The sequence below is a fragment of the Simochromis diagramma genome, unplaced genomic scaffold (genome assembly GCF_900408965.1).
Source record: "Simochromis diagramma unplaced genomic scaffold, fSimDia1.1 OVJJ01000421.1, whole genome shotgun sequence".
Lineage (NCBI taxonomy): Eukaryota > Metazoa > Chordata > Actinopteri > Cichliformes > Cichlidae > Simochromis > Simochromis diagramma.
Window position 1 is genome coordinate 10,531,006 of NW_024387250.1, and position 27,311 is coordinate 10,558,316.

Sequence of the window (27,311 nt, forward strand, 5' to 3'; positions counted from 1 at the left end):
AAATAATTTGTCATAGATTCTTAATATACAAGGGAAACTATTGTTTTCAAACCAGTTTAAACTGGCATGAACGGATGTTGATGCTCCCCTCACGTTGCTTTTACAGTAGAGCAGTATTGAGACAGCATGTTGTGTCATATGGGAGGGATGGTAGTGACATGTGAACCTCGATTTTTTTTTTTTTTTTTTTTTTTTTTTTTTAATTTTCTTTGTGCTGCTCTTTATCTTGCTAGACATCACTGTGGAGGAAATGAGCCATGTATAGGCAAGGGTGGGTGAGGGACTGTAGATCAGAGCTGATAAGGCTGCTAACCCACTGTAACTGAAGATGTTTAGTTTAGTTTGTTTGCTAAGTCTTTTCAATATTAGATATTATCTTTATCTTCTTTTTTTTGTATATGCTAATTTTACACTCCAAGTTGCAGACTGCTGATAATTTGCAATAGTGTTAAGGTCACCGTGCGAACACCTCTAAGCTGCTGTTATGAGTAAGCACGGTGTTGGAGCACTAATTCCTGCATGAAGAACATGGAGCATGAGGGCTACCTAGGAGACACAGCAGCCTCTCTCAGGGCCAAAATCCAGCATATGGCTTTTGACATTGATTGAGTGTTGGGTTGCAGTGCCAGTGAGCTTAATGCTTTGCACCATAAATGTTTAAGATAAGCATTCGCAGCATCATTTGCCATTTACTGCATTTCCTGGTTGAACTGGTCTTATTCTAACCACATCCTTTAGCTTATCACAAGTAAAGTATTATGGTATCAGCGTCTGTGTTGGTGGCTGAGAAGAGGAAGCTGTTGCACAAAGGCGTCAGAGGAAAAGTACAGCTTCAGCTGATGTCTGTTTTCAATACAGATGAATATGCTAGCTTTTTCACATAGTCGACTTCCTCATTAACCAGTAGATCTTTGTCATCGTTAACCCCTCTCGTTAAGTGGTTGTATATTAAAATACAGTCCATTCCCAAATTAATGTAAATTTTTACATTGTCCTATGGCTGTAGTGCTGCTTATCTATCTAGACTACTTTGGTGTGAGCTGCTCAGTTTGGGAGGTTTTGGCTGAAGAAATGCCTACCTTTGTCTTGAATTTAATGTAAATAATTGGCACCTTCCTCATGGTTCTTCAATGGGCACTACATTAAAAAAAATAAAAACACAATATCTTTTTTTAGAAATCAAAGCCCGGTGACTGAAAAAGTCCCGGTGTTCACAGGTTTATGCAGCAACTGTTTTTCTTTTGAACTACACCTGGCAACGACACAGGATGTGACAGGATATAAACTCAGCTGAGCTGAGCTCAAATGTTAGGCAGTTTCATACCTATTTTGGCCGGTGCGTGTAGATAGTAGAAAGAAAAGAGTTCTACAACAAGAAACATGAATAACCAGATCGTAGTTTCTAGAAAAGGGCATTGCTGCTTAGTTTCTCTGCTGCAATCTTTGCCAATCGAGCACATGTAGACAAGTAAGAGTAGATATCTTTACCACTTATAACTCCAAAACTGGGCAACTGGGCATCTACACCTAATCTAGATGGATGAAAATGAGGTTCTGCTCTGTGTCGCATTTGCTCGTATCTGCTTCTGTCTTCTTGTCGTTGCAGGATATATTTCTCCTGACTGATCATTTTCACTTAAAGTCAACTTCTGTGTTTCATGGTGTTTTCTTTTTGTTCACGTTCTGTGTTTTACAGATGCTGCACTTTGAATGCTCCCTACACCCTCAAGTCCATAAATGACCCTTTCACAGAGTTCTGAGGAAGCTTAGGAGGTGTTGGTGAGAGAAGCAGAAGTAGCGAGTGAAGTAAGGAAACGAGGGGAGGAAGTGGTCGCATTTCATCTCAGCTCTCGTGTCCCTTTCTGTGCCAGTTGGTCAGGGATGGTGATACCAGTAACCTCTCTGCCCTGTGGTGAAAAGAACCTCCTCGCCTTGCCCCAAATCTCCTGCAAGTCAGAAAGACGCTCAGACAGTCCCCCAGTCGGTCACTTCGTCAACCAGCCTGCTAGCATCCAGCAACCTATTACCTCATGCCATGACTGCTCTGTCTGACCTGTGTTTAGGAACTCACTAATTCATGGTAAGTTTCACGCTTGCCCAGTAATTTAATTAATATATTTAGATTGTTTTTTATTTATTTATTTTACAGAAACTGAACTCGTATCTTCAAGTTTACTGTCACAGTGAGGATCCAAATTTGTGTGAAATATAAAGTCAAATGCTTTGATTAAGGGGTCAAAATGAAAAGTCATATGTTCATGTTCATAACCAAAGTTTGCAGTTGTGGTCCTGGAGGTTGACGGACCAAGCAACATCTGCCAGATCGTGTAAGATAATGAGTCGGCAGCAAAGGGTGACTGGCTTTTACTTCTCGATTTTAAAGTTGAAGTTTTGATTTTCATTTGTAATTCTCAGAATGGACATGAATTTAAATGTTGCTTAGTAAAAGTCTTTTCTTCATGGAAGTGAAACAAAGCAACCCACTGGTTATTTGTATATAGTGCTTGATATCAGTCGGTTATTAGCCACGAATGGAAAATGATCTGTCACCTTGAAAGGACGTTCTTTATCTTTGAAAACGAGGTGTTGTTAACTCAGAGTTAGAAATAATTTGTGTTCAGATAACTAATGGTAAGATGCTTTTTCTCACACAGTTTCTCAACAAACGGTTTATTTGGTTTTTTTTGTCTTTTTGTAAAGAAAACGCTATTAACCATTTTCCCTACCACGACAAAGTGAGAATGGAGGCAGGCTGCGACTTACGTGCCACGGTGACGTCATTATTCTGTTCTTTTACTTTTTGCGCTTAGTGCCTCATCAAAGCAAACGCTGCTTGCGCAGATGCGAGGTCAAAGTCTGCACAAGGTGCAAATGTTTCTGGCGTTTTACATGTGGCACTAATTTGTGAAATAGGACGCTAGTTTCATTTGCATCGCTCTCGTGAAAAACTGCCTGATGGTGAAGCAGAGTGGAAGCTTCAACGTCAAGTTGGACTTTTGGATGATGATTGTTTTGGTTAATATGGCGTCCTCTATTTTGGTATTATTTTAGTATTTGCAAAAATGTACTGCATGTATGACAGATCTTGTAGCTATCTTTTTCATCTGTTTTTTTTTCTTTGCCCTTCTGATGTTATTGTGTTAGTATTTCCACCCCATTTGCATGACATGTCAGTGCATCCTCCTTCTTTGGCTTTGGAACAAAGCCATACCCTCTCTGTGGCTTACGTCTAACAGCCTGTTTTTCCACGGTAGCCGCCCAGTTGCTAAATAACCGATGGCTGCTCCGCTGGACGGACGACAGCATTTGCATATCGGGCTTGTCTTTTTAGCCGTACCTTCCATGTTTCTTCATTGAAGCAAATTATCCGTCTGTAGAGTAGAGGGAACAAAAAAGAAGAAAATTAGTTATATTTTTCTTCTTTTTTTTAAATTTGGATTTTCACATTTTTTATGAAAAGATTTTAATTTGAACCATGACATTACAGGTAGGAGTGCTTTTTCAGTCAGTATACTTTTAATTCTCATACTGCATTTGATTAGACCCTCCCAGCTAAGTAAATGCATAAAACTTTAAAGCTAAAGTTTTGACATCCTCGTGGCTGATCTTTCTAGCATTTCTAGTTGTATATGTTTGCAGCTGAGCTTTACGTTACGGTTAAAGCTTATGGCACTGTGAGGTAAGGGTTTTCCCAGTATAATAAGCTCACCAAGTAAACATGATAAATAGCATAAGGGTCATAAGAGTAGGTGAAGTTTTAGATATAATAAGGGAAACTTCTTGTTTCTAAACAAGTTGATTTGGATTTCGTACATGGCGTCAGTCATACCTGGGGTATCACACTAGGGTAGGATGAATTTTTTTTTTCTCACCATATCCAGGTTTTATCTGTGAAACCATTCTCCTCATTTTAGACTGTTTTAAAGAAAGTTATGTGCAATGAATATGAGAAGATGCGAACAAAATGTCAGTCCTCTATCTGCAAAGCTGTGGTTTCTACACACCTCCAGATTCATCATTCTGTGTTAACATGAGCTACACCCCTGAAAGTCTGTGTGTATAGAGCCGTAGTACAAGATATTTACCCAAAGAATTTTGAAGGAATAAGTTTAGGTACTTTTCTAGATAATGGAATTTGAGAATGGCCTTCTCACAAAAGAGTCCTTAAAAACTGTCTAAAAATAAACACCTCTAACCCCAAAATTTGCATAATTCCTATTAAAGAGCTGCAATTTTCCTCTGGAATATCTTACTGGCAAATCAGATATGTTCAGAAGAGACATGGAGGAGCCCACTGACTAGTCTATAGTGTAATTTTGTAGACTCATGGCAATCCCCATGTATTTGTACTTTTTTTATTCATTAATTTTTTCCCCATGTTGTGGCACATTAGTAAAGAAATCATGACTGTAAGAATAACTGCTAACATTTTTCCAGTATTCGCATGCTTTCGTTTGCCTATGCAAAACTGATGAGACACACCAGATAAATTTCCGTCGCTGCTACTGGTAAAAGTGATTTTATTCCTCCAATTCTGCATCCACAGAAATTTAAATTCAAAACCTCACAGATTTGAAACAGAAACTTCTGCCAATCTTTCTAAGAATGATTGCAGTCAGTCCAAGTTGGACAGGAATTCTTTGGAGACCTGTGCATGAGGTGAAGTTGACAGTATTGCACTGGTCACTGCAACTACTTGCAGTCAGTCTTCCACAGCAGAAGAATTCAGTGCAATCTCTGAGCAACCACCGATTTATTTATTTTATTTCATTATTAATATTTCTTTTTCATTCAGTCACAGAGAGGTAGCCACCATATTTTTATTCCGCTGTTACTGAGAGGAAAGCACTCTCCAAGATGGCTTTAATTAAAGGAGAACAGAGTGTGACTACAAAATTGCTAGCTGCACATTTTTGTTTCTCATGGCTATTTTTAGGCATCGCTTAAAGTAGCTGTAGCTGTAGCTGTAGCTGCAGCGGCAAAGAAATAGCCCACAAAACCCTTGCAAAAGTTTCCAATTCAATCAGTGAACACTGCGCTGTGCTTACTGAATATCCAATTATAGTGATTTTTGAAGTGGCTGACGGATGTTTTACAAAATTATGACAACTGATTTCTCCCTGTGCACCTTTAGAGCAATATTGGACTTGGTTTCTCAGTTTCCTTCTGGTGTTAGACAGTTTGATAAAACAAACACAGAATACCTCTAAGATTTTTTTCATTGACTCCTGATTCATCACATCGATTGAGGCAATGATTGATCAGCAATTTCATTACTGCAAGGTGTTTTTCCCCAGTGAGATACAATAACACCAAATGTTATTTATGTTAGACTATGCTAATAATACAATGGGCGTAGCTTTGCTTTACACTTTGAATGACCTTTTGTCTGAATATCCAAGACCTGACAGAGGGGGTTTTGCTTTTTAGTCTTCAGAATCTTTAATAGTGAGTGAAAATCAGTTTGAAGCAACAAGGAGAGTGCAGGCAAACACTACACGTGTTGTTGTTCTAGGATATCGTTGGTTTGTTGCACAGCAAATGGCATCATCGAATCATCTGGACATTTATGTTCCTGATACGATAACGTCTTTAAATGGCGTTGGTGCTCCCAGGATACTTGAGCACCAGTGTGAGTGTTTTAGGCTGGAGCCTGTCAAACTGTAGCTGTCGTGGATCAAGAAGTTTTTGGTCCAGCATGTGCGAGGAATCAAACATGAAGGAATTAGCAGGAGAGAAACCTGTAACGGTATCGTACATTATTGTCATTTCAAAGCAAAAGATCGCAATAACTCTTTAGGTTGACGTCATGCATCATGCATCATTGCACATAACGGATGTACAAAACCTGAGTGAGTTGGTATGAATTCTCATGAATTTGTGCCTGCTTGTCTGTGTTTGTGACACGCAGATCCTGTTTTTCTGTGTTGGTTAAAATTAATTTGTAATTTCTGTCAAAGGTGAGTGAAAGACTTGGCTCAGTGCCAGAAACTCTCGCAACCTACGAAGAAGGGAAGTTCCTGTACTGTCCTGCCTGAGTGCTCTTCCTCTCTCCCCTGCACATAAATTCACCTGTCGCACAGTTTCTGTTTTGTTTCCTCATCTACTGTAACATCTGAAGGTATAAGATGTTTAACTGCACGTTCTCGTCCTCTTTACAATGAAGCCCCAAAGTGTGAGTGGAGTGGAGATGAGAAAAAGGCAGGCGGCTCATATTGAGGCCCCACCCCAGGCCCCTGGACAGCCCCGACCCAACACCTGCTGCCTCTGCTGGTGTGGCTGCTGCAAGTGTCTCTGGTAAGAAAATGCAAAGCTGTACTAACAAAACTAGTCCGTGCTAATATTATGCTATACTTTATTAGTTTTTAAGCAGCACCAGTGTTGTATTCTGTTTGTTTGTCCATCCTTCACGTGAGTGCAGTATCTCAGGGGTGCCTTGAGAGAATATTTTTCACGTTTTTGCACAAAAGTTTCCTGCGCACCATGTGCTTTTTAGCAACCTTATCAGTTAATTGCAAACCACAGTGCGTGACATGGGCCTGGTAAACTTGAATCAGCCATCAAGTTTGATGCATGTAAACGGTGCAAAGACGATGCCCGCAGAAACAGCCCACACGGCTGTTTGTTTCTACTGCTCGGCCGTGATGACCGCCAGAGGGTAGAGTTTGTAAACATGTTTGTTTTGCACATTTTACTTCCATTATTTGGTTTTGTTTTTTCCCCCACTGTTGAAACAATTGGCATGGCAACTCACGCTGGACTCCCATTGGTTCATCGGCGCACGCGGTTCATTGTGGCTGTAATGTTGCAGGATATCTTTAGCCACAACAGCTAACTTTGAACCTATGTCATTGTGTATAATAAAACCAGGGCTGTGCAGCCACAACCAAAACTAGGCCAAAGACCTGAGGATGAACTGGTTACATTTTTGCGATCAAAGGTCAAGGATGTTGAGGTTTCACTTCAGAAACACCCAGTAAAGGTCGCTCACACAACATGTTTTTGGAAAATAAGTCATAATCTCATGCTAACCATAACTACTCACACAGCTGTTTGTTGGTTGTTGTTTTTTTAGCAGTTTATTAAATTGAACTGTGAAAACAAAGCAAAATGTGTCACTTGCAGTGATTGAGCACCTATACTTCCTGACTAACACCAAAAAGCAAGTTAGGTACTAGCTGGTAGCATTTATTAGCTAAAATGGCAGGTGGAGACCAACATAGAACTGAAACAAAGAACGTTATTCATTAAGTAGCTCTAAATAAATGATTAGAATAAACACCTTTGTGCTGACAATGTCATGCTGTCTGGTGGTTATGTCATTGTTGTTCCTCTGCAGCCCTGAAGAGGCCAAAAAATCCGTTATTGCCAGTTAAAGTTGCATAGCAATAAGTTGGCAGCACAGACAAGCAGAATAAATAACTGCAGTCTGTTTTGCTTTAGATTAGCAGTATCTGATTTTATCCTTTGCAAAAGAGGCCCAAAGGAACCACTGAACAAAACCAGTGTCTGAATTGATCATACAATAATGCAAACAGCATTTTAGCATCGTGTGATTAGGCAGCTAGTTGACAAATTATTTATTTTTCTTAATGGTTTCTTCATTTTTGTGTTGTGCTGTTATTTTGAACAGTGTAGACATTTTTAATAGTGTGAGCCTTAAGAGATTAAAATGCAGCCCTGGTACCTGAAATAATAAACAGTTGTCCTGCCCTTAATCCCGTTGCCCAATCTGTGATGTTGCACTGATACTGAGTTTTACCTCAGCTGAATGAATTATGATTTTTAATGGCAACACAAAACCGGGGACTGACCAGCAAAAACGGAAAATAAATGTACATTTATTCCTTGAATTTTCTTTCTTTTTAGTTATTTTATTTTTTTAGTTTATTTATTTTTTTATTTATTTTTTAATGTCTCATTATTGTGTCTCACCAGTGCTGACATGGTGTAAATTGTCCATCATTGGTTACCTAAGCCCTCGGGAATAAAGATTAGCAGGTTTAGACAAGCATGCAAACCAAGCTTTTGGAATTTAATGCATTTCAGTGTCTTTAGTTGCAGACAGGCTGTCCACTTAATTCATCACCAGGCAGCCACCCCTAAACTATCTTTGGCTTTGCTGAGTTATTTTGAGCTCCAGAGTTGTAATCAGCTGCAACAGGCTGTTTCTGATTCACTACACAACATTGTCATGCAAAATCACCATATGCACAACTTAAAGATAACAGTGGTGCTACATATAGATATACGAGGATTACTGGAAGCAGATTGCTTTTTAGTTTTTTCTTTTCTCTTATACCGTGTACGGCTGCAGACTGACTGCGGCAGCTTGCTACTCTGTCACTCAGTGAACAGAGTCCTCCCTGTGCTGGGAGACCGCAGAGCAATGCTGTCCATGAATCTTTTTTCCTAAAAAAAATGATGATTTTAATCAGCTAATCACCTTTCAAAAGCACAGTGCATTTAGACATGGTCTGGATGACCTGCTGAAGTTCAAACAGAGCATCAGAATGGGGAAGAAAGGTGATTTAAGGGGCTTTGAACAGTCATGGTTGCTGACAGACAGGCTGGTCTGAGTATTTCATAAACTGCTGATTTACTGATCCCACAGAACTCATTTCTCTGGGTGAAAATACTAGAGGTTAGAGAATAATGGGCAGACCACATTGAGCTGATAGGCGGTAAAAAACTAAATCCAATAGCCACTTTTTACAACCAAAATATGCAGAAGAGCATCTCTTAACGCACAACATGTTAAACATTGAAGCAAATGAGCTGCAGCAGCAGAAGATCAGGCTACCGCTGAGAAAAAGAAATTGAGACTACAAAATTGGAAGAAAAATGCTCCGTCTTGATTTCTGCTGTAACGTTCAGATGGCAAGGTCAGAATTTGGCATAAATGAAGGCATGCAACCATCCGATCTTGTATCACGGATTCACAGGGAGGCTGCTGCTGGTGGTTCTATGGTGGGGACATCTTAATGTATTTTGTTCCTCTTGTTACCAACTGAACACAGTGAACCCATCATGGCTGTTTCCAGCAGGATAACGCACCGTTCTACAAAACTCAAAGTTCACTTTTCTCAAATGGCCTCCACAGTCACTAGATCTTAATCGAAAAGAGGTTCTTAGTGATTTGATGGAATGGGAGATTTGCATCCTGGACGTGCACCTGTCTATTGGCCCCTCAATGCGATGAGGTCATTCTGTACCCTTGGCACACAAACAGCCCCTAATCCAAATGTTTCCGCCTCCGTGCTCGACTGTAGAGATGATGTTGTTTACTCAGAATTTTTGTTCCTCCAAACAAGTTGATGCCAAAAAGCTCAATTTTGGTTTTATATGACTACAACACTTTCCCCCAAGCCTGTTCTGAATCATTTCATTCACTGGCCACCTTAAGATGGGCCTGTATATGTGCCTTCTCGAGCAGGGAGACCTTACAGGCACTGCGAGATTTCAGTCCATTACGGCATAGTGTGTTATCAGTGGTGTTGCTTACTGCCTTCAGATCATTAACAAGCTACTCCCATGTAGTTTTGGGCTGATCTACTTCCTCATGATCATCCATACCCATAAGGCAAGATCTTACATGAAGGATAAGATAAGATACCTTTATTAATCCCACGAGTGGGAAATTTAATAATAATAATGACACAAGCAGTTGACCCCTTCTCGCCAAGTTTCTTTCTGATAGTCTTGTAGATCATTCCAGCCGTGTTCTGGTCTGTAATCTTGTCCCTGAGGTCCGTTGACAGCTCCTTGGTCTTGCCCACGATGGTGGGTTGTAGAGGATCATATATTCAATGATATGCAAATCGGTTCAGAGCTTTTATGAAATGTGTTTGGTTTTCTGGGTTTCTGGTTGACATTCTGTCTCGCCGTTAAAAGGAGATGAGTCATAAACGAAACTCATTTGTATTATTTTTAACAAAGCAGTGCAGATGTTACACACAAGGATAGCCAGGACACTGACACAGTTTTCACTGTTTTAGCTTCAGGGGAATGAAGGAAAGCTGTGACTGCTACGTCAAAGTGCACGATGAACTCTGAAGAAACACCTCAAGATTTGGGGATTTGTGTGTTTGTTTTCTTGTTGAGAGTAGAAGAGTAGAGTAGAACTATTATTTTGACTTTACATAAATGCTAGAGAGCATTTTTTTAAAGCTCGGACCTGTCATCTGTCACCATTTCTAAATTGTCTATGTCTTACACCAAAATCTGAGCACAAACAGACAGGTTAAAAATATGTTTTGATATTTCGGGGAACCAGCAGAGTTTCCCGGGCGTCGCTGAGTTCAGCCGAGTATCAGTTTCAAAAGTTCAGGTCAATTGTGGCTCAGCTATAATTAATATTAGAGCTGGAAGTATTAGTCAGTGGCTTGACAAAAAAAAAAAAATGCAAAAAGGCTAAAAATCTCTCTCCCAAAATGTGAAATTTTTAGTGTTGTGTGATTGTAAAATTAAAAAAAGGTCAACTTTGGTAAAGGTTGGTGATTTTTTTTTTTTCTTTATTATTATTTATTTATTTTAAACATTAAGTTTAAAAAACAGTGATGATGTGCATTTGTCCCAGATTGAAGGATCAGAATCCAACACAACCAAAAAGAAAATAGTCCGTATCCTGTCACATACAGATTTCACCTTAGAGAATAAAACCTCCTGTACCATGTTGCCCACGAGCAAGGCACCAAAGCCAGGTGCTGGTACGCAGCTCCTATAGCTGCTTTGCTGTGGCTCCAGTCTTGCTGCGAGAGGAGAGTGAATGAAACATTGTTTTCAGGCAGTGAATGGTGAATGTGCTGCTTTTTTCACACCACTTCATCTGAAGTGGTGGCAGCCTGTGGACTGTGACTCTACTGTGTGTTTTTCAGTCAGACGCTCATATCAGATCTCCAGAATGAGCCTGGAAATTTGTCCTCAGAACCCTATATGTTTATTTATTTTAGTGTCGAGGCCGGCGGGGATCGTTAGTCCAGCCTGTGTGACACTGCTGAGAGTTGTATACGAGCTGCTTGTAAAGCACATATTGCTCTCTGTGTCACTTTTTTTGCAGTCGTGCCAAGTCGAGAAGTAGAGGCGTGTGTGAGTTTGTGAAGTCTCTTGTGCCGTTTTAGAGGATCGGGGTGTATGAAAGTATTAATCTTCTTTTTATTTTCTCCCAACCTCTTACCCTTTAACCCCTCCTCATCCACCCTCACACAAGGCCCTATTCTGGTAGGGGTGCCTTCTATTTCCAACCACACATCACATGCAAAACAGCTGTGAGGAACAGTCTGTATATTTAGCAGTATTGTGAGGGCGCCAGGGGGCTGAGGCTAGCTTAGCCCATTACTTCTGCACAATGGGGACTTTGACAAGAGACTGCAAGAGGAAGGAAAGATCCTCCATGGTGTGGACAAAAATAGACAGCTCAGTGTGTGTTGCATTGTGGACTCAGCAAGTGTGACTGAGCTACGATAGACACAGAGGCTACCGTGAGTGTTTGCATAAAGACCTTAACTGATGCTTTATTGTTTTAACAGAGTACAAATTAACAGCTGAGAGAGCAGAGCTGCTTTCATTTTATCAGGTTTTATCAAGGTGGTGTCTTAGTGAGAAGCAGGAAGTAGAAAATGTCTGCCAAGCCACTGTTATGCATTTGCGACTTCATGGTATAAAACTGGAAAGCAGAAATTTCAGTTGACACACGAGATATCTTTAAATGTGTTACTGCCTTTTTGTCCATGAGTCCTGACCGGTGGGGTAATCTTTTTTTTTTTTTTTTTTTTTTTTATTTATTTAATTTTTTATCTGCTATTACTAAGTCCTGCTCCTAAATTTATACCACATATCTCTCTTATCTACACTCCTCTGCACAGTGCTACTGCACAGTGCAAATTTACTTAAATGTAGGCCTGCAGGAAAGTCTACCCAACCGCTGAACAGTAAGGCATACAGTAAGCACAGCCCACATAACCGTTTCCTTTTTAATAGTTTCAGACTCATGCAGATACACTTTTCATACAGCACTGTTTGTAGCTCTTTGCTATTTTAAACGATATGTGTAGAGAGTGAAGGTTGGGGCTGTACTGAGAAGGACGGTTTAGACAGTGTGAGATGCTGGGACACGAAAATATATCAAGTGTTTATTAACCCAAAGCGGCTGTGCTTGCTGACAGTTACTGGAGCATGCTGTCAGTTTAGATATAATTGATATAAGCCTCTAGCTGCCATTTATTTGCCTCCTGATGCTGTGCATTATGAAGCAATTCCCAGGTTTAGCACTGCGCTTTGGTTTATTTGACAGCTGGTGTACCCATGGAACAATAGACAGAGGATTACAAATAAATCTGGCTCTATGTAGCTGATCGAGTAAATTTGACTCCAGCGTCTCCTACACTTATGTCGTTGGCTAGCTCTTAAGATCCTTTATGAGAGGAGAAATCAAGTTGGTTGGATGTAAAGAAGAGAATGCGGAAGAAGTGAAGCAGTGCTTTAGTTAGGTGGATAGACTGAACAAAGGATTTTGAAGATGGAGTTTCTTGGTTGGAGGAGCACTACAGAAAAGATTCATGGATGTAGTGAAGGAGGTGCTGGTGGGACAGAGGAAGATGGAGGCAGATGATCTGCTATGGTGACCCCTAAAGGGAAAAGCCAAAAAAGGAGGAGAAAGGCTCACAACCTGAGCCTTTCCTTCCTGCAGTCTCAGTTTAGTTTTGTTGTTGTTCTGTAGCATGCTGGTGAAAGTGAAATCATTTTTTAAGCATAATGATCCCTATGAACACTTTTAATTATAATATTAGAGAAGTTTGACCTGAATAAACAATGTTATCATTTTTTTTTTTTTTTTTGCTATTGTAAGACTAGCTTCCCGGCTATCAGGAGCAGATGATTAGTTCCTATTGGGAAGCTTTTATTACAGTAACAGTAATCTAATAACTTGCAGTCAACTTAGGTAATGTTGTGTTAGCTTCACGTGTCTCCTCTGCTCCATTAAAGGGCACATAAATTATGTAAATGACAAATTATTCATGAATTATTGATTTTCCCTTCTCCAATCCATCCAGGAGTAGAGAAACACTGACATGTTTATCACAGTCAATTTAATGTTACAACTCTAAGTGTATACATAAATATTAAAGAAACATGCCCATTTTAATAGACATATATTGAGGCTTTTATTTTGGCAAGTATAATACTTTCTTCCTTTGATCCAGGAATGAAGACAGAATGGAGAGGAGTGAACGGCAGACCTGCACCAAGATGGACAGTATTGAAGCTACTGAAGAACAGTGAGTTCAACTATCTATTCTCCCGTTTGTGTGCCTCCATCAATCTAACACAAGTGTGTCTTTTTTCTCTTTTTTTCTTACTGTAGACGCCCTAGCCTAGAGGAGGTGTTGTCGTGGGCACGGAGCTTTGAGATGATGCTGCGCTCGCTGGAGGGCCGGGAGGTTTTCAGGCAGTTCCTGCGTTCTGAGTACAGCGAGGACAACCTGCTTTTCTGGTTGGCCTGTGAAGAGCTGAAAAAGGAGACGGATCCCACAGCGGTTGATGAGAAGGCCAGGATCATATATGAAGATTATGTGTCCATATTATCACCCAAAGAGGTGAGCCACCACAGGAACGCAACCGAAACACTTTAAATCAAGACTTTGCACTAAACGGCAAACAGGTTTCCTCAGGGTCATCTTTAGTCCTGATTTATGAAACTCATGTATGGATTGCTTTGGTAGTCTCCAGTAATTAATCCTAATGAAACTGCCGATGCTTTCCTTTTCTTCTCGTTCCACTAGTTGTGTTAGGGCAATTTCCAAGGAATGCATGTCGCTATCAGGAATAAGTGTGACCACTTTACTATTCCCAAGATAAATTTTCCATTTAGCTACTACTTTATTTCCCATCAGCCATAGCTAGACTTCGTGTAGGGTTCATCACTAATTTGAAAATGTGGCCATGAGAAGTCACTGAACTAAAACTGTAAACAGTTTCACATTACTAAAATTTTAAACTGGGCACCAGTACCCTGAAAGATACTATTTCTGATGCCAGTTAGGAAAAAATGACAAAAATAACCATTTTTTTATTTAAAAAAAAAAAAAAAAAAAAAGGATTAGATCATTACTGGTTCGTGCAAATGTACTCATCTGTTTATTTCCTGTGGTTTCTGGTGACTTGGCACCATATTTCCTTGGTGATCAGAGTTGGTAAGGTAGGGTGCCACAGCTTCTAGTTGCAGACTTTTGTCTGCTTCATTTCCTGTCTGCTTCATAGCTTAACAGACAACTAATGTTACCAGTTACGCTGATGACAACAGAAAATTCTTCATAAAGACTGGGGTGTTAGTCTTTAAGGTGCCTTGTCACATTTGTTGTGCTGCTGTTCATCTGTTCAGCTGCTAGTGAGGGGCGGGGCTGTGTACTACCCTGTCTGCAGCAGTGCTGTGTGGGGGGCGAAAAGAAACAAAAACAAAAAACGAGACTATTGCAGATGAGTAACTAATCCATGTCATGGCTACGGTACTGATGGTACCAAAAAACAAAACAAGTACCATCACATTTTTTAGAGTTGTGGTATTAAAATGTACTGAATCCATTCTGGTGACGTCCGTATCTATCATTGGATTTGATGTTCTGCTTAATCAGGTTATTTGTGCTTATTTGCTTACTGACTTTACGTTTACTCAAATTGGTAGGTTTGTAATGCCTCAGAAAGGCCCTTTGTGGTATGACTACACTCAGAAGCATGATTGGTCTTTATACAGTAACTTTATTTAACAGGGGTCTTTGCATTTTCTTAATCTTGAGTGAAAAAACTGAACTTTAATCGTTGTCATTTAAAAACCTGCTAGCAGCATGCTGGTTGTTGTGTTTGTATCTCTACTTCATTTTTGTTTGATGTAAATGCTACAATTTAACACGACTCTGTATGTTGTTTATGTTATTTCTACCAACCAGACTGATTGTAGTGGTTGCAGTCTGTCGCAACATTATGGTTACCTTTCTGGGGTGGTGCATGATTCAATGCAGAAGTTGAAGTCCTTAGCACATTTCCTGTCCCAACAAACTACAGATCATCACTTCTACTTAATTTTGTTCTCCTTACCCGAGGTGAGTCTGGACTCACGGGTCAGAGAAGGAATAAACCAGAGCCTGGCGGAGCCGAGCAACCTGATGTACGAGGAGGCCCAACTCCAGATCTACACCCTGATGCACCGGGACTCCTTCCCCCGTTTCCTCAACTCCTCTGTTTACAGAGACCTCCTGGCCAGCAGGAGGCGCACCTGCCTCGACACCTAGTCCCCTCCAGCCTCCATCATCGCCATCAAACGCCAACAAGACTACTACTTAAACTTCAAATACTACTATGGTGCCAGAAGTCGGGTTTGGAAAAATCTCTCCCTCTTTTTTGGTTGAAATGGCCGAGTGACATCCAAGATAGCTGGTTGTTAGTTTTTTTTTTATTTATATTTTTTAAGCAATTTATATCCAGTTCTCCGCTGAAGGTGGGTCAGCCTTTGCTGGTGGTTATTGGTCAGTTTTAGACCATTAATGCTGGCCAGTGATTGTTTTGCTAGCAATTTGTGCTTTTCGTTATGGTTGACTGGCCAACCCACGTATCAGCTATCAGTTGAGATGGCCAACCTAGTGGCCCGCTGTTGGTTAACTGTGGACAAAGACTCCTTAGGAGGTGGGAACAGAGTGCGAGAGAGAGAGACAAAAAGGACAAGCCCACTGTTCCTGTACTGTAATATTTTAGACCTCATGCTTTTTACCCTTACTTAGTGATATTCTCTGTCTTTACTCATTATTTTTTAACAACTTTTTAGTTTTTCCAAGTCTGTCCCATTCCTCAGATGTCTTTCATTTAATTTTGCTCTTCATTCCTTCACTGTCCAAACATGACATCTATCTGTCGGTGGGATTTAGGGCATTTCTTGCCCTTTTAACCAGTAGACACACTGGCTCTGCATGCAACTCTCTCTCACTATGATCGCTTGATGATATAAGCCGCGGACTGCAACTGTTTTTGAATATTAAGAGGTATTTAAGGGGGGCGGGGAGGACTGTATCTCTGTTTGGCTGTCTGTGTCCAGTGATGGGAAAAAGTAAACTTCTGACATCTTTAGGCTTACTGCAGTATTTTTATTGAGGAGATTTGAAGGTGTCTGCAGCACGTGCAGCACCTACCATTTATCCACCTGTCCATCCAATCCATCCGTCCATCCAAGCACTTTTCTTCTTTAGGATTCGTTAACTGGGAGAAGTAAGGGCTAGAATTGTGGTTGGGCAGCTACATCTATTATTATTACTCATGAACTTTAGACAAAAAAATCTCTCCACTGAGAAAATCACAATGCCTTTACATGCAGGAAAAGGCAGCACAAGTGCTGCTGCAGGTTTTCTGGAAAGCAACCACAGTTTGTCCACCAATCCCTACCTCCCTTTTTTTTTTTTTTTTTTACCCTCGTTTCCCTCCCTCCTCCTCCTCCCTCCAGTTCAGACCATCAAGGCCTGACAAGCACAGGTGCCCAGTCTAGGGGAAAAAACACAGCTGGAGAAAAACAAACAGACGAAAAAGTACATTGAATCCAAATAAATAATCATCTACATTTTTTAATTCTTGAGCAGAAAAAGAGGGCTTACCTTGTAGTGTTTTACAGTGAATTTTTGAGCATTATGGAAAGCCGCTTCTGCTTTAAGAACAGTAGCAGAAATTGCGGGTGTAATGTAAAAGGTTATCAAACCCTGGCTTTTGTCTGTGAGGGTTTAGTTGTGGCTAAAAACCGGAGATTGGATGCCTGTTATAAGCAGTTACGCCGAACCAGGTCCCAAACACGATGTCAGAGATGCCGTGATGACGTCAGTACTGGTCGCTAGGCTGTGGAGCCTTGGTCCTTCTGCCGTGTGGTGGTCCTTCAGTTAGCTACTGCCTGTTCAAGACGCTTGTTTCTTCATACCACAGCTAGTGAAGAGGGTTGGTAATAACAACGCTTGCACACGGGGCTAGTAAAAGAAGCTTGCATAGTCATGCTACACACTCGCCTTTTCAACTAGCCGTCTAGGTTTCAGCATGCTGTAGTCAAGCAGTTAGCATGCTTGTGCTAGCCATGCTAATTTTCTACTCCACTGCCAGCCCTCGCGCACACTCTGGTTTGTTTTTCTAATCAGACTTTGACAGCATGCTACAGTAACGGCCGTGTGTTTATGGTACAGCGACACATTTACCAGAGAAAAAGAGGAGAGTTTAAGCGGTTGTGCCAAACGTCCCATTAACATTTTTAATATATGATATGATTTTTTTTTAATGATGTAAACATTTGAACATGAACATGTGCATCTACATGAACATGTGGATGTACAATAGACAGTGCATGAGTGCTGTGTATGCTTTTTCTTTTTTTTTTTTTTTTTTTTTTTTTTTTGTAATTAACTGAGCCTCTGAGTGTATTCAGCACTGGATAGGTAGCTGACCTCCTGGCTTGGTTGGGTGAGTAGTGCCACATCTTAGAGTGTCAATGAAACGGTGCCACTCCTCACTGATTAATGTCGGCATCCATGTTTCTGGCTCCTTTAACTACCTAACATTCATGTGCCAAGCTTGGTCTAGATTAATTATAAGAGCGGATGGTGCACGACGCCTAGCAGGCCTTTGAAATGCAATTGGATGTCAATTTGAGGCTCTGTCTCACTTGTCGGAAAGTTAATTAATAAACACCTTTCAGGATATAAAGTTTTTGTTTGTTGCCACTGTTTCTAAACTGCAACTTCAGGTTTTGTTGGAGAAACTAAATAAGGAAATGAATGAATACAAAAAAAAATCCTTTGCAGGAGCCTGGGATTTTGATGTTTCCTCCAGACTTATTTCAACAAAAGAAACAGACAGGATGTCACAGTAGTACAAAAGCTGTCTGCTGTGAATAATGGTCAGGAAGACAGGTTGAAACTAATAACCACGCCACAGTTTTTCAGTGTTCCTTATTAAAAATATACTCTTGTTTAACCTTTGGCAATATAGTACTCACATTCAGGCTATGTGAATATCCATAAGGGCTTGAACTGATATTGCTTGGCTGCTTTAATGAAGAGTTCTGCATGCATGCGCCCAGTTGATCAGAAACAGAGGAATACAGAGTAATTTACAAATTCTGATACCGCAGGATCAGCTTTCACTCTCACTCCTTGGAACAGTTTTACCTTTTCACAAAGTGGAAGCATTTTAGACATTTGTATTTGGACAACTCTGGAACTTTTTAACTCACTCATAAAGCTCTCATGCAGACACATCCCTCTCCTGCACACTATAAGTACATTTCCTTGTTTTTTTTGCAGGTTTTTTTCAGAGTCTATATAAGTAACATGAGAATGTTTCACCAACAACCAGATATTGAAATCATGGTGCAATCAAAACAAGTTTACATTTATAAATTGTGAGATGTGTGTACCTTATTAAATACTCGTAACTGTGGGAAGCTAACAGCCAGCAGGTTTGAAGCTGGCGCGAGTCTCTGCCCAGGGCTAACGGGCAAGCTGGAGTTTAAAACTGGGAGCGTTTTACAAGGAGGACAGACACGGTAGAAACCCAGGTTTTCTGCTCGCGTCCATTCCTCGTAATTTATTGTGACTTTTACACAGCGGGGAGAAGTACACAGTTGTTTATTTTTAATACCTGCGTTTTAAATGTGGATTTTGCAAGCAATGACGATGATGTGAAGTGATATAGTTGTCATCGCTAAGTTTAGATTTTTGTCTTTAAATTTCCATGGATTCCAAGTGAGAGGGTCTTTAAAATGTGGCTGTGGTTTTATTGACTAAAAAATATATAAAGAAAAATATTAAAGGTTGCGAGCTAGAGCTGAAGTGTCCTAACGGGATGGAGGAGGTTTGCGAAGCTTTGGCCTTACTGACATGTTTTTTTTTTTTTCTTTGTATAAAAAAGAAAACAAACGTCTCTGTAGGCTTTTCACTACCTCTCATGTTGGTTAATTTATTTCACATCTAGTTGTCAATGTAAAAGTTGTTTTTAGATCTACTTGAAGCCTAACACTGTAAACAAAAATGTGCACAGAAAATGACTATGTATATGACCAGAGGGGTTAAAGAGAGTTTGGCCTAGTCAACATATTTCTGTTTGTTTGTTTGTATGTGTGTTTGTTTTGAACTTGTGTTGAGCTGAACTAGATTTTGCATCTCTATAAAGAATTCAGGAATCCACTGTCTAAGGGCTAATCCCATTTTTGCCTATGCAAATCTGTTACTGTGGGTGAGTTGGGAAAGGGTGAGCTAATGCACCTTTCACCTGTTTTAGATGGACCATGGTTTACATTGCCCTTTGCTGATATTCTTCTTATTCAGCAAAAATGTACACTTATTTTTGTTTATACATATACATACATACAAAACAAGTAATATACAGAGTAAATAGTATATGCCTTCGTGATGATAAAAAACAAAACAAAACAAGAAACCTTGATGAAAACAAATAAATGTGTTGTCTGACATTATGTGGCTGTGTGCTGGAGTCTTGGTAAACTAGATGACTGGAATTCAACTTGACTGTCATAAAACTGTCATTACTCAGGCTACAAGACTTGTAGCTGACCCTGTGCAGTATTACCTGACTGAAGGAATAAATTTTATTTATTTAAAGATCAACCAAATCATGACTTTCTGTGACAAACATGTTACCCTGACAGTAGCATGTTATTAGACAGTGGGGTAAACAGGGGACCACCAAGGATTTGTCCTTATCATTTTTAAAGCCTAAGACTATGTAACTTTTGGTAGGAAAAGCCTTTTGTTGCCAAAGTAGGGGTAGGCAGGTGTTTAAACAGCAGTAAGTGTTTAAAGAGAAAAATATATCCATAGTTTTTATGATCTGAGAAGGAACTTCACTCCTGCATCTCCTCTGGGCTTGTGATGCCTGTGATAAAGAATTTTGATCAACTACAGGTCCTTACAGACCAAATCACACACGGGAGAGCTTTCCTTTAGTGCTTTAACTAAACTCTAATGAATTAAAATCTACTCGACTACTCAACTAAACAGCAACCGGAAACTATATCAAAGTGCTACTACAAAAAGACTTAAAGGCAAACTTCTCCCACTTCTGACCAGATTGGGTGAGTAGTACAAGACGAGGATGAAGAACAGCGGATAAGGTGGTACAATGGGCTAAGCCAGAGACTAACGTTGGGGAATGTGAAACCAGAAGGGGAGTGACATACAACCATATTCCTATGCTCGACCTGTTAGTGGGGCTTGAAAGAGAGAGGGGAGAGTGGCAGGAGGAGGGATGATTTTTCTTTTTTTCTTTTTTTCTTTTTTTTATTCTGTAATTGTTTTGTCCCCCCCCCCCCCCCCCCTTTTTTTTTTTTTTTTTTTTTTTAAATCCATATTTCTGCCTACTACAACTTCAGGGTTAAAACAAAATATTGTTTAGAAGTAGCACAAGTCATAGAGTTAGCAAACACACTCAGTAATGTCAGTCGCACAGCAAGTTCGTTAGCAATAGCTAACATTAGCCACTTTGTCACAGAGGCCTAAAGACTGCTCGGTGAACGCTTGGCAAACTGATCGCTGTAGAAAAAAAAACTCTGATCAATTGGTTAGCAGTTGCTGGAGAACTACTGTAGTACTAAAACTTGAAAAAGTGTGAGGCAAACTGAAGACTGTTCGCCTTAAAAAAAACCTTACTGCTGAAATAGACCTTATTTAAAAAATTGGACGTAGTTACCATGACATCACCCATAGTTTTCTGAAGTCCTCTTTGAAGCTTTGAGATTTTTACCATTGCTGTCATGGTTTAAAAAAATGTGGCTATGATTAATGACCAGCGACTTGTGATTGTACAAGTCCTCAGCCAGTAAGTATACCATGGATAATCATCCTTTTTTTTTTTTTTTTTTTTTTTTTTTAAGCATAGTACAAGATTTACAAAAAATTCTTATTTCTTATTCAAACTAAATTAAAATGAGCGACTGAACCCATAAACTCATCACGAAAGTGTTCACCTAGGTCAGGAAAGAAATGTTTGCTCCTGTAGACTTCTATAGGCCTGTATGTCTTTCAAGACTCTTTTGCATTGGGTTAATTTTTGGCTTTGGGAGCTACATCTGTGTTGTATACGGTCTATGGCTGAAGCAACACGTTTCAAAAGGTGCAGCTTTTACTATGAAGGTGTTGCACTCTTTACAGTTTTAAAACCTCCTGGCGAGTAGTCGGCAAATGCAGACAAGTCAGTGTCATGCAAACTTAGGGCAACTGTAGCAATCTACTCATCGTATACTACTTTGCTATCAGTTTCAGAGATGGCAAGCAACATCCAGAATCCTCTCACACCTGGTTTGAAACTGCTCCTTTTTCCACTGTGACTGATGGTTGCCAAGTGGTCTCCAACTGGTCTCTACGCCTGTGTGACAGGAGTCTTAGTTACATCCAAACTTTGAGTATACTGAGTGGAAAGAGTTTGTTTTACTGCTTATGAATATAATTGTTTTATCTCTAAGAGTGAGACCGTGTTATTGACTCAATCAAAAGTTACATAGTCTCACTTTATAAGGGCTTTGGAGCTGGCGCAAACATGGAAACAAGCTAGCCGAGTCAATGACAGTATCTGCCTTTGAAGTGTGCACTGTCCACACGCAAGTCGCAGTAATTCACTCTAACCATTCAAATAAAACCCGCTCACCATGAAGTATTCCATATTTTATTGTGATTATCTTTGTTGTTTGTCAGTAGACTCTCCACGAATGTTGTGAATTATATGATGAAATGAGTGCAGCACTGTGGCAACAGCAACTTATTTTTCTATTCTTCAACTTACTGTTCTTTTTGTAGCCACATCCAGTCAGACTATCACTGTGTTTATACAGTAGCATCGATGTGGAGCAGAAGTGGGCTTTGTGTTTGTTAAACACTCCACTAAGGCAAAACGATAGACTAGTCAGTTATAAGTTACTTACGGGACCATTTATTCAGCTCTAATGAGCCACTTTTAATGTTCAGTTGAGGTTTGATTCAGATCTAAATTTTTCTTTTAATTTTTTTTTTTTTTTCGTCAGGAAAATTTAGCTCCTGAACTGAAATGGAAGTGACAGTAGGATGGTTGATGGTGTTTGTGTGTGCGTGTGTGTGTGTGTGTTTTCCTTCTTTCCACAGTGCATCATGGCTAAAGAAAGGTTTATCAATTGATGTCGGTTTTGTGTGTTCCCTCAGTTGGATTTGGTGCCTCTTTATGCTTCACAACAGACCTCAAGATCTTGTTTTCTTGTCTGTCTCACTCTCCCCCTGTCAGGCTTACGCTTTCTCTCTTTGTGACATCACATATACAACTCTGTTATTAGCCGTTAGTGGAGAGACGGGCCAATTTTACAGCAAAAAATTGCACTGATGTTTAATTCCTCCTTCATATTGTCTGTTTTGTACCTCTTCCGGAGGTGTTTGTGCTACTCTCGGAAAGAGATTTTGTCCGTGCGGGTACTGCTCGAAGTTGGTTCTCAACAGTTTTAGGCAATCACTTCTCTCTTTATTGATTTAGATGCCTAAGCCTCTTGCTTTATGTCATGCCTTTGTAGATAGATCACGGTCATCGAGAAATTATCTGCAGGTGAAAATGAAAAAAAGAATTTTACCGTCACTTTAGGCGATCAGAAAAGTGACATTTTTTTCTATTCAGCATGCTTTGTGCTAAATAAATGAAATAATTCAGTTATTTGCTATAAACGATACTGTATGAGTATGTATTCAAGTACTGCAGTATGCAGACAATTAAAAATATGAGAAACTCTTTTGAGAGGTTCATATTTTTCTTCTAGTATGTTTGACTATAATATTGATGGTTATGGGTACTTAATTCTTGTTTTGAGTGTCTCATGAATTACCCGAATGATTAAATGAACATCTTTGTATTAACAGATATGGTCAGTTATTTCCACATGCATGATTTGAAGAGAGATTTACCAGGACGGTGCTTTTTAATCCAGAGTCAGGCTCAACTTTTCGCTGTTTTTCACTGGTTGCTTGACACGTCTCTTGAGCGAGATCCTGATTGCTTTATTTTGACAGGTGAAATTTAATCTTTGTGGTCACTAATGGTCCAGAAGGTGGTCTGGGGTGAGATGTATATTTAATTTGGAGCCTCATCCTGCCGCACTAAACAGATGTGACCTCCCTTTTCAGAATTGAAATGCAGAGATGAGAATAGTAGCCAGTTTAAGGGTGAAGTCTTAAGACAATAGAAAGCATCTCACTGTCTCCAGTCTTCAAGATGACTGCTTGTATGTATGACTTTGAAATTTATCAGAGGAAACTGATTGTCAGTTCTTAACTGTAGCATGTAAAGACTTTTATATCTTCTAGTTTAAACCCAACCTCATGTTGTAAAATAGCACTGGAGGGACTCAAGTCGTGTGTCACACAGTGATTTAAATCTGTAGTCCAAGAAAGAGAGAAAATTAAAACGTATTAGGGAGTTTAGACTTTGTGAGAGATATTCAGTCATGCTTGTACTGGCATTTTTTTTGCATGATAGAACAAGACAGACAAAATATTTGCATCCAGTTTAAAAACAAACAAACTAGGTTTAAAGAAAATTGCAGGGAGGAGTGTCAAAAGGAAAACGGATGATATATACTTGTGTACTTTTTTTGGTGAGATTTATTTGGGAAGATGGGAAGAAACTGCAAGCCTGACCTGAGGTTATTAATGCTGCAGTCACACTAGGGAAAAACGGGGTTGGAGACTGAGGCATGACCAAAATTATTGCAACTGTGTGCCGTTTTGGTACCGTCTGCGTGTATTTATAAATTAGATGCCAATTTATTTGCAAACCAGAGTGACTCTAGTCAGCCTGAGTTGACTGCTGGTATTTCTTTATTTTCAATGCCCTCGCGTCTTGCTTTATGCCATGTTTTCTGCAGGTGAAATGGGTTGCCTGGTGGATGAGAGGCCGCTCCCCAATAGGCAACCTGTAAAATTGCCTCATACTTGAAAGTGGGTGCTGCAACCACTTGCAATCAGTCTCCAACCAATTGCAAAATATTCAGTGTATTCACCAGGAGACCATTGGTTTCGTTTTATTTTTGCCATGTTAATTTTTCCTCTAGAGTGACTGAACCATAAGCTAGAAATAAACCTCACATAAAACCATTCTTTTCTTCTTTTGTAATAGCAGCAGGCTCCAGTTTCATACTTGCAGTCCCTGTTTTACTCTCATCAAGAAAAGAAAATAAGCATATTTGCTGAACGTCACACAGTTTCTTTACGAATAAACAGCCTAAGAAAATATAGAGCTTTGTGGAATTCAATTAAATAAATAAAAAGAGGGAAACTCGAACTGCAAATGTCCAACTAAGTACAGAATGAGTATGTCTCTGTGGTGGATGAAATGTGCCAAAATAATAATCTACCTTCCACTTTAGTGGAACGGGGTGAAAAGAATTGTTGGAATATAAAAAGATCCTGATGAAACACATTTCATGAGCTTTCTTTTCATGTTGCTGTTGTGGGTTTGTGTCACTTCTGAATCATTCACATGTAATCCAGCTACCCAACATGTAACCAACAAAACCATAATATAACGGGCACTGAACCTTTTGAGATGTGACTGATGTGAACTGCAAGCAACCAGGTCAGCTCCCAGTAAAATTGTACAACTCACTCACAAAAGAAGCTTGCTATTATTTTTAATTTTATCTTTACTGTTGCTGTTAATTTATTCCAGTCAGAAGTTTTTTCTGTCATTGTTTTTCTTTTTAATCTGAAAAGACACAAAAAAATGTTGTTCATCAGCCTTTAAGCATCATGTTTACACGGTGCTCAGTCTTGGTACACTTTGATCTACGGTTCTGTCTCTGTCTTTGTTTACACAATGACATCTTGCATTAAAAGAAAACTCCAACTTATGGTAACTGCCCTTGAATATCTGTAATTTAAATCGTGCTGCTAGAGAAAGAAATCTAAATGTAACAACTTACAATAAATACTTAATAGATTTTTGCCAAATGTGACTGTGTTTTTCTTTGAAGGTGTGGGAAATGGTGACTCTGATTTAAGGGACTCCAAATTGATTGTGTGAGAGACAAGGTCTGAAACAAAAGAAATATCCAGTGAGCAGCATTTGTGTGGACCAGAGGTCAGGGTGATGATAGGAAGGCGGCTGTAACTCAAATAGACTCTCCTTCCAACCAAGGTATGCACAAAAGCATCTCGTTGAACCTTCAAGCAGATGGGCTGCAGCAGAAGTCCGCAGTGGGCACCGCTGACGAGTGATCTGAGGCTACGATTGAGTTATCAAAACTGGACAATAGAAGATTGGATAAAAGTTCCCTGGTCTGTGCCTTGATTTCTGCTGTGACATTTGGATGGTAGGATCAGGGTACAAGATGAAGTGAGCGGCAAGTCGATGCATTTTTATTGTAATTTCCCTTTTATTAATTATGGCAGCAGGGTGTGGTTTCCCGACTCAGCTGTAGGAGGGAGAGAGGTGGGGCATTTACGGGGTGGCAAGGACTAAATTCAGTCTCTTATTTCATCAATTTATCATTTTAATCCAGAGTTAAATATCTTAAGTAACTATCAAGCAGGTGTACAGCCAATTTTGTGTAGGGATTCATGGATGAACTCCCTTTTGTAGATTTTTTTTAAGCCTGTTCCTTCATCTTTATACCTGAAGCTGGCCAGTTTTCACTTGTCTGGTACAACAATACAAATAGTTTTCCAGGATCAATCAGGAAAAAAGGAACAATTTTAAAATCCAGACTGTAATCTGTCCACATAGGAAATTGTGCAAAAGTTTTAGGCCACCACTTATTTCTTTATATTTTTCTGGGGAAATGGGTGAAACATTGTTTGTTGAAACATGCAACGTATATGGAAATGCACGATATAAGGCAAAAACACAGTTTGTGCAATCCTAATGAGTTTGAAAGTCTATAATGGGTTTGACTACTTTTATTGTTTAACACAGCGTGAACTCTCTCAGGTCATCTGTCTCGTAATTTCTTCAAGTGGTCTTCAGGAATAGTTCTTAAGGCCTCTTGAAGAACATTCAAAGCTTTTCTTTGGATGTTGGCTACCTTTTGTTACATCCTCTGTAAGAAATTATTGCAAATTGCTTCAATAATGTTGAGGTCTGGGTTCTGAGGAGACCAATCTATGACTGATATTGTTCCACTGTGTTTTTTCTGTCCAGGTATGATTTTAAGCCAGATGGATCAGCTAAAAGGCCAGATTCACCTCTCAGATCCTCTGCCAAGTCTTTGCTAGATTTCTTGTATTTTGCTTAAGGACACGGCTTTCAGATACTGGTCATTTTCTTGCATTTTTTTTTTTTCTTTTTAGGTCTGATACTTCTTCTTTTATCCCCCACTTGGACAGCTTCCTCAGTTTCTTTCAAGGACACGCTGCACACCCTGCAAAGGCTTTTCAGCTAATAGCTCTTAGTCAATCACCTTGTTGGTTCACAAGTACTAAATTATGTCCATAAAATTGACCATAATTTAAAAAAAAAAATTTATTCAACAAAAGAAATGGGAACAAATTACATGCTTTTGCAGTGGTTGCTGGTAACAAAGTGGCTACACAGAAATTAAAATTAGTTCTTTGCTAAGATGTCACTGATTCAGCTCTTGAAGTAGATTACTTTTTTGTGCTTGAATGACTCATAGGTCAGTATTAGGTGGTGCAGCAGAAAAAACCCCCAAAAAACCAAAAAAAAACATTCATCTGAAAATGATCAGGTAAAAGGACAGAACTGAAAAACAGTGAAAAAGCAGCCAATGACCAAAGAAAGACCTCCAGAAAGCTTGGAGAACCTGCTGGTCAGCACTTTTACATGGTGCTGTACATTTTAAAACCTTAATAAATAAAAATGGCCAAATAAGTCTTTTATTCAGATTTAAGGGCTGTTTAATCCTATGTTGTGTTATGTTTCTTTGCAGGCTACTCTTAACTTAAAAACCAACCATTCAGCTGAGAACTGGAAAGTCCTTTTCAGGTTTCAAATCCATACCCCGCTCAAAACGAGGCATACATTATTTTTTAAATGGATTACGCATGAAGTCAAATAGTGTTTAACAGAGTTTTCGGGGAGATCATCTGACTAAAGGCCAAAAGGCTAGTAATCACATGTTGGACTCAGACATAATGTAGTTGCTTTTTTGAAACAATTCATGATCATTTAAAGTAAAATGTTTAAACAACCTAATACACGGGGGAGTTTTGGCATCTCTGAGTAAGACTATATAATTAACCTGTGGCATTTTGATAAACTATACTTCCAAAAATAAATATTTCCTTCTGACACCCAGATTTAAATGAGACCTG

The 27,311-nt window shown here is 39.5% G+C and overlaps 1 protein-coding gene across 2 annotated transcripts in view; it reads left to right on the forward strand.

Annotated features, from left to right (window-relative positions):
- rgs17 (regulator of G protein signaling 17) overlaps positions 1 to 26,682 on the forward strand; it is a 29,208-nt gene extending 2,526 nt beyond the window's left edge. The window contains exons 2-7 of one of the 2 annotated variants that reach the window (XM_040001105.1): positions 1,697 to 1,779; positions 1,872 to 2,080; positions 6,167 to 6,297; positions 13,203 to 13,277; positions 13,364 to 13,595; positions 15,096 to 26,682. In XM_040001105.1, the coding sequence (XP_039857039.1) occupies positions 2,078 to 2,080; positions 6,167 to 6,297; positions 13,203 to 13,277; positions 13,364 to 13,595; positions 15,096 to 15,284 (630 nt within the window). In that variant the 5' untranslated portion in view covers positions 1,697 to 1,779; positions 1,872 to 2,077 and the 3' untranslated portion in view covers positions 15,285 to 26,682. Of the gene's footprint in view, positions 1 to 94; positions 1,469 to 1,696; positions 2,081 to 6,166; positions 6,298 to 13,202; positions 13,278 to 13,363; positions 13,596 to 15,095 lie in introns of those variants that run through there. The other variant, XM_040001104.1, reaches the window with a different exon arrangement.
- Positions 26,683 to 27,311: the final 629 nt, after the last annotated feature.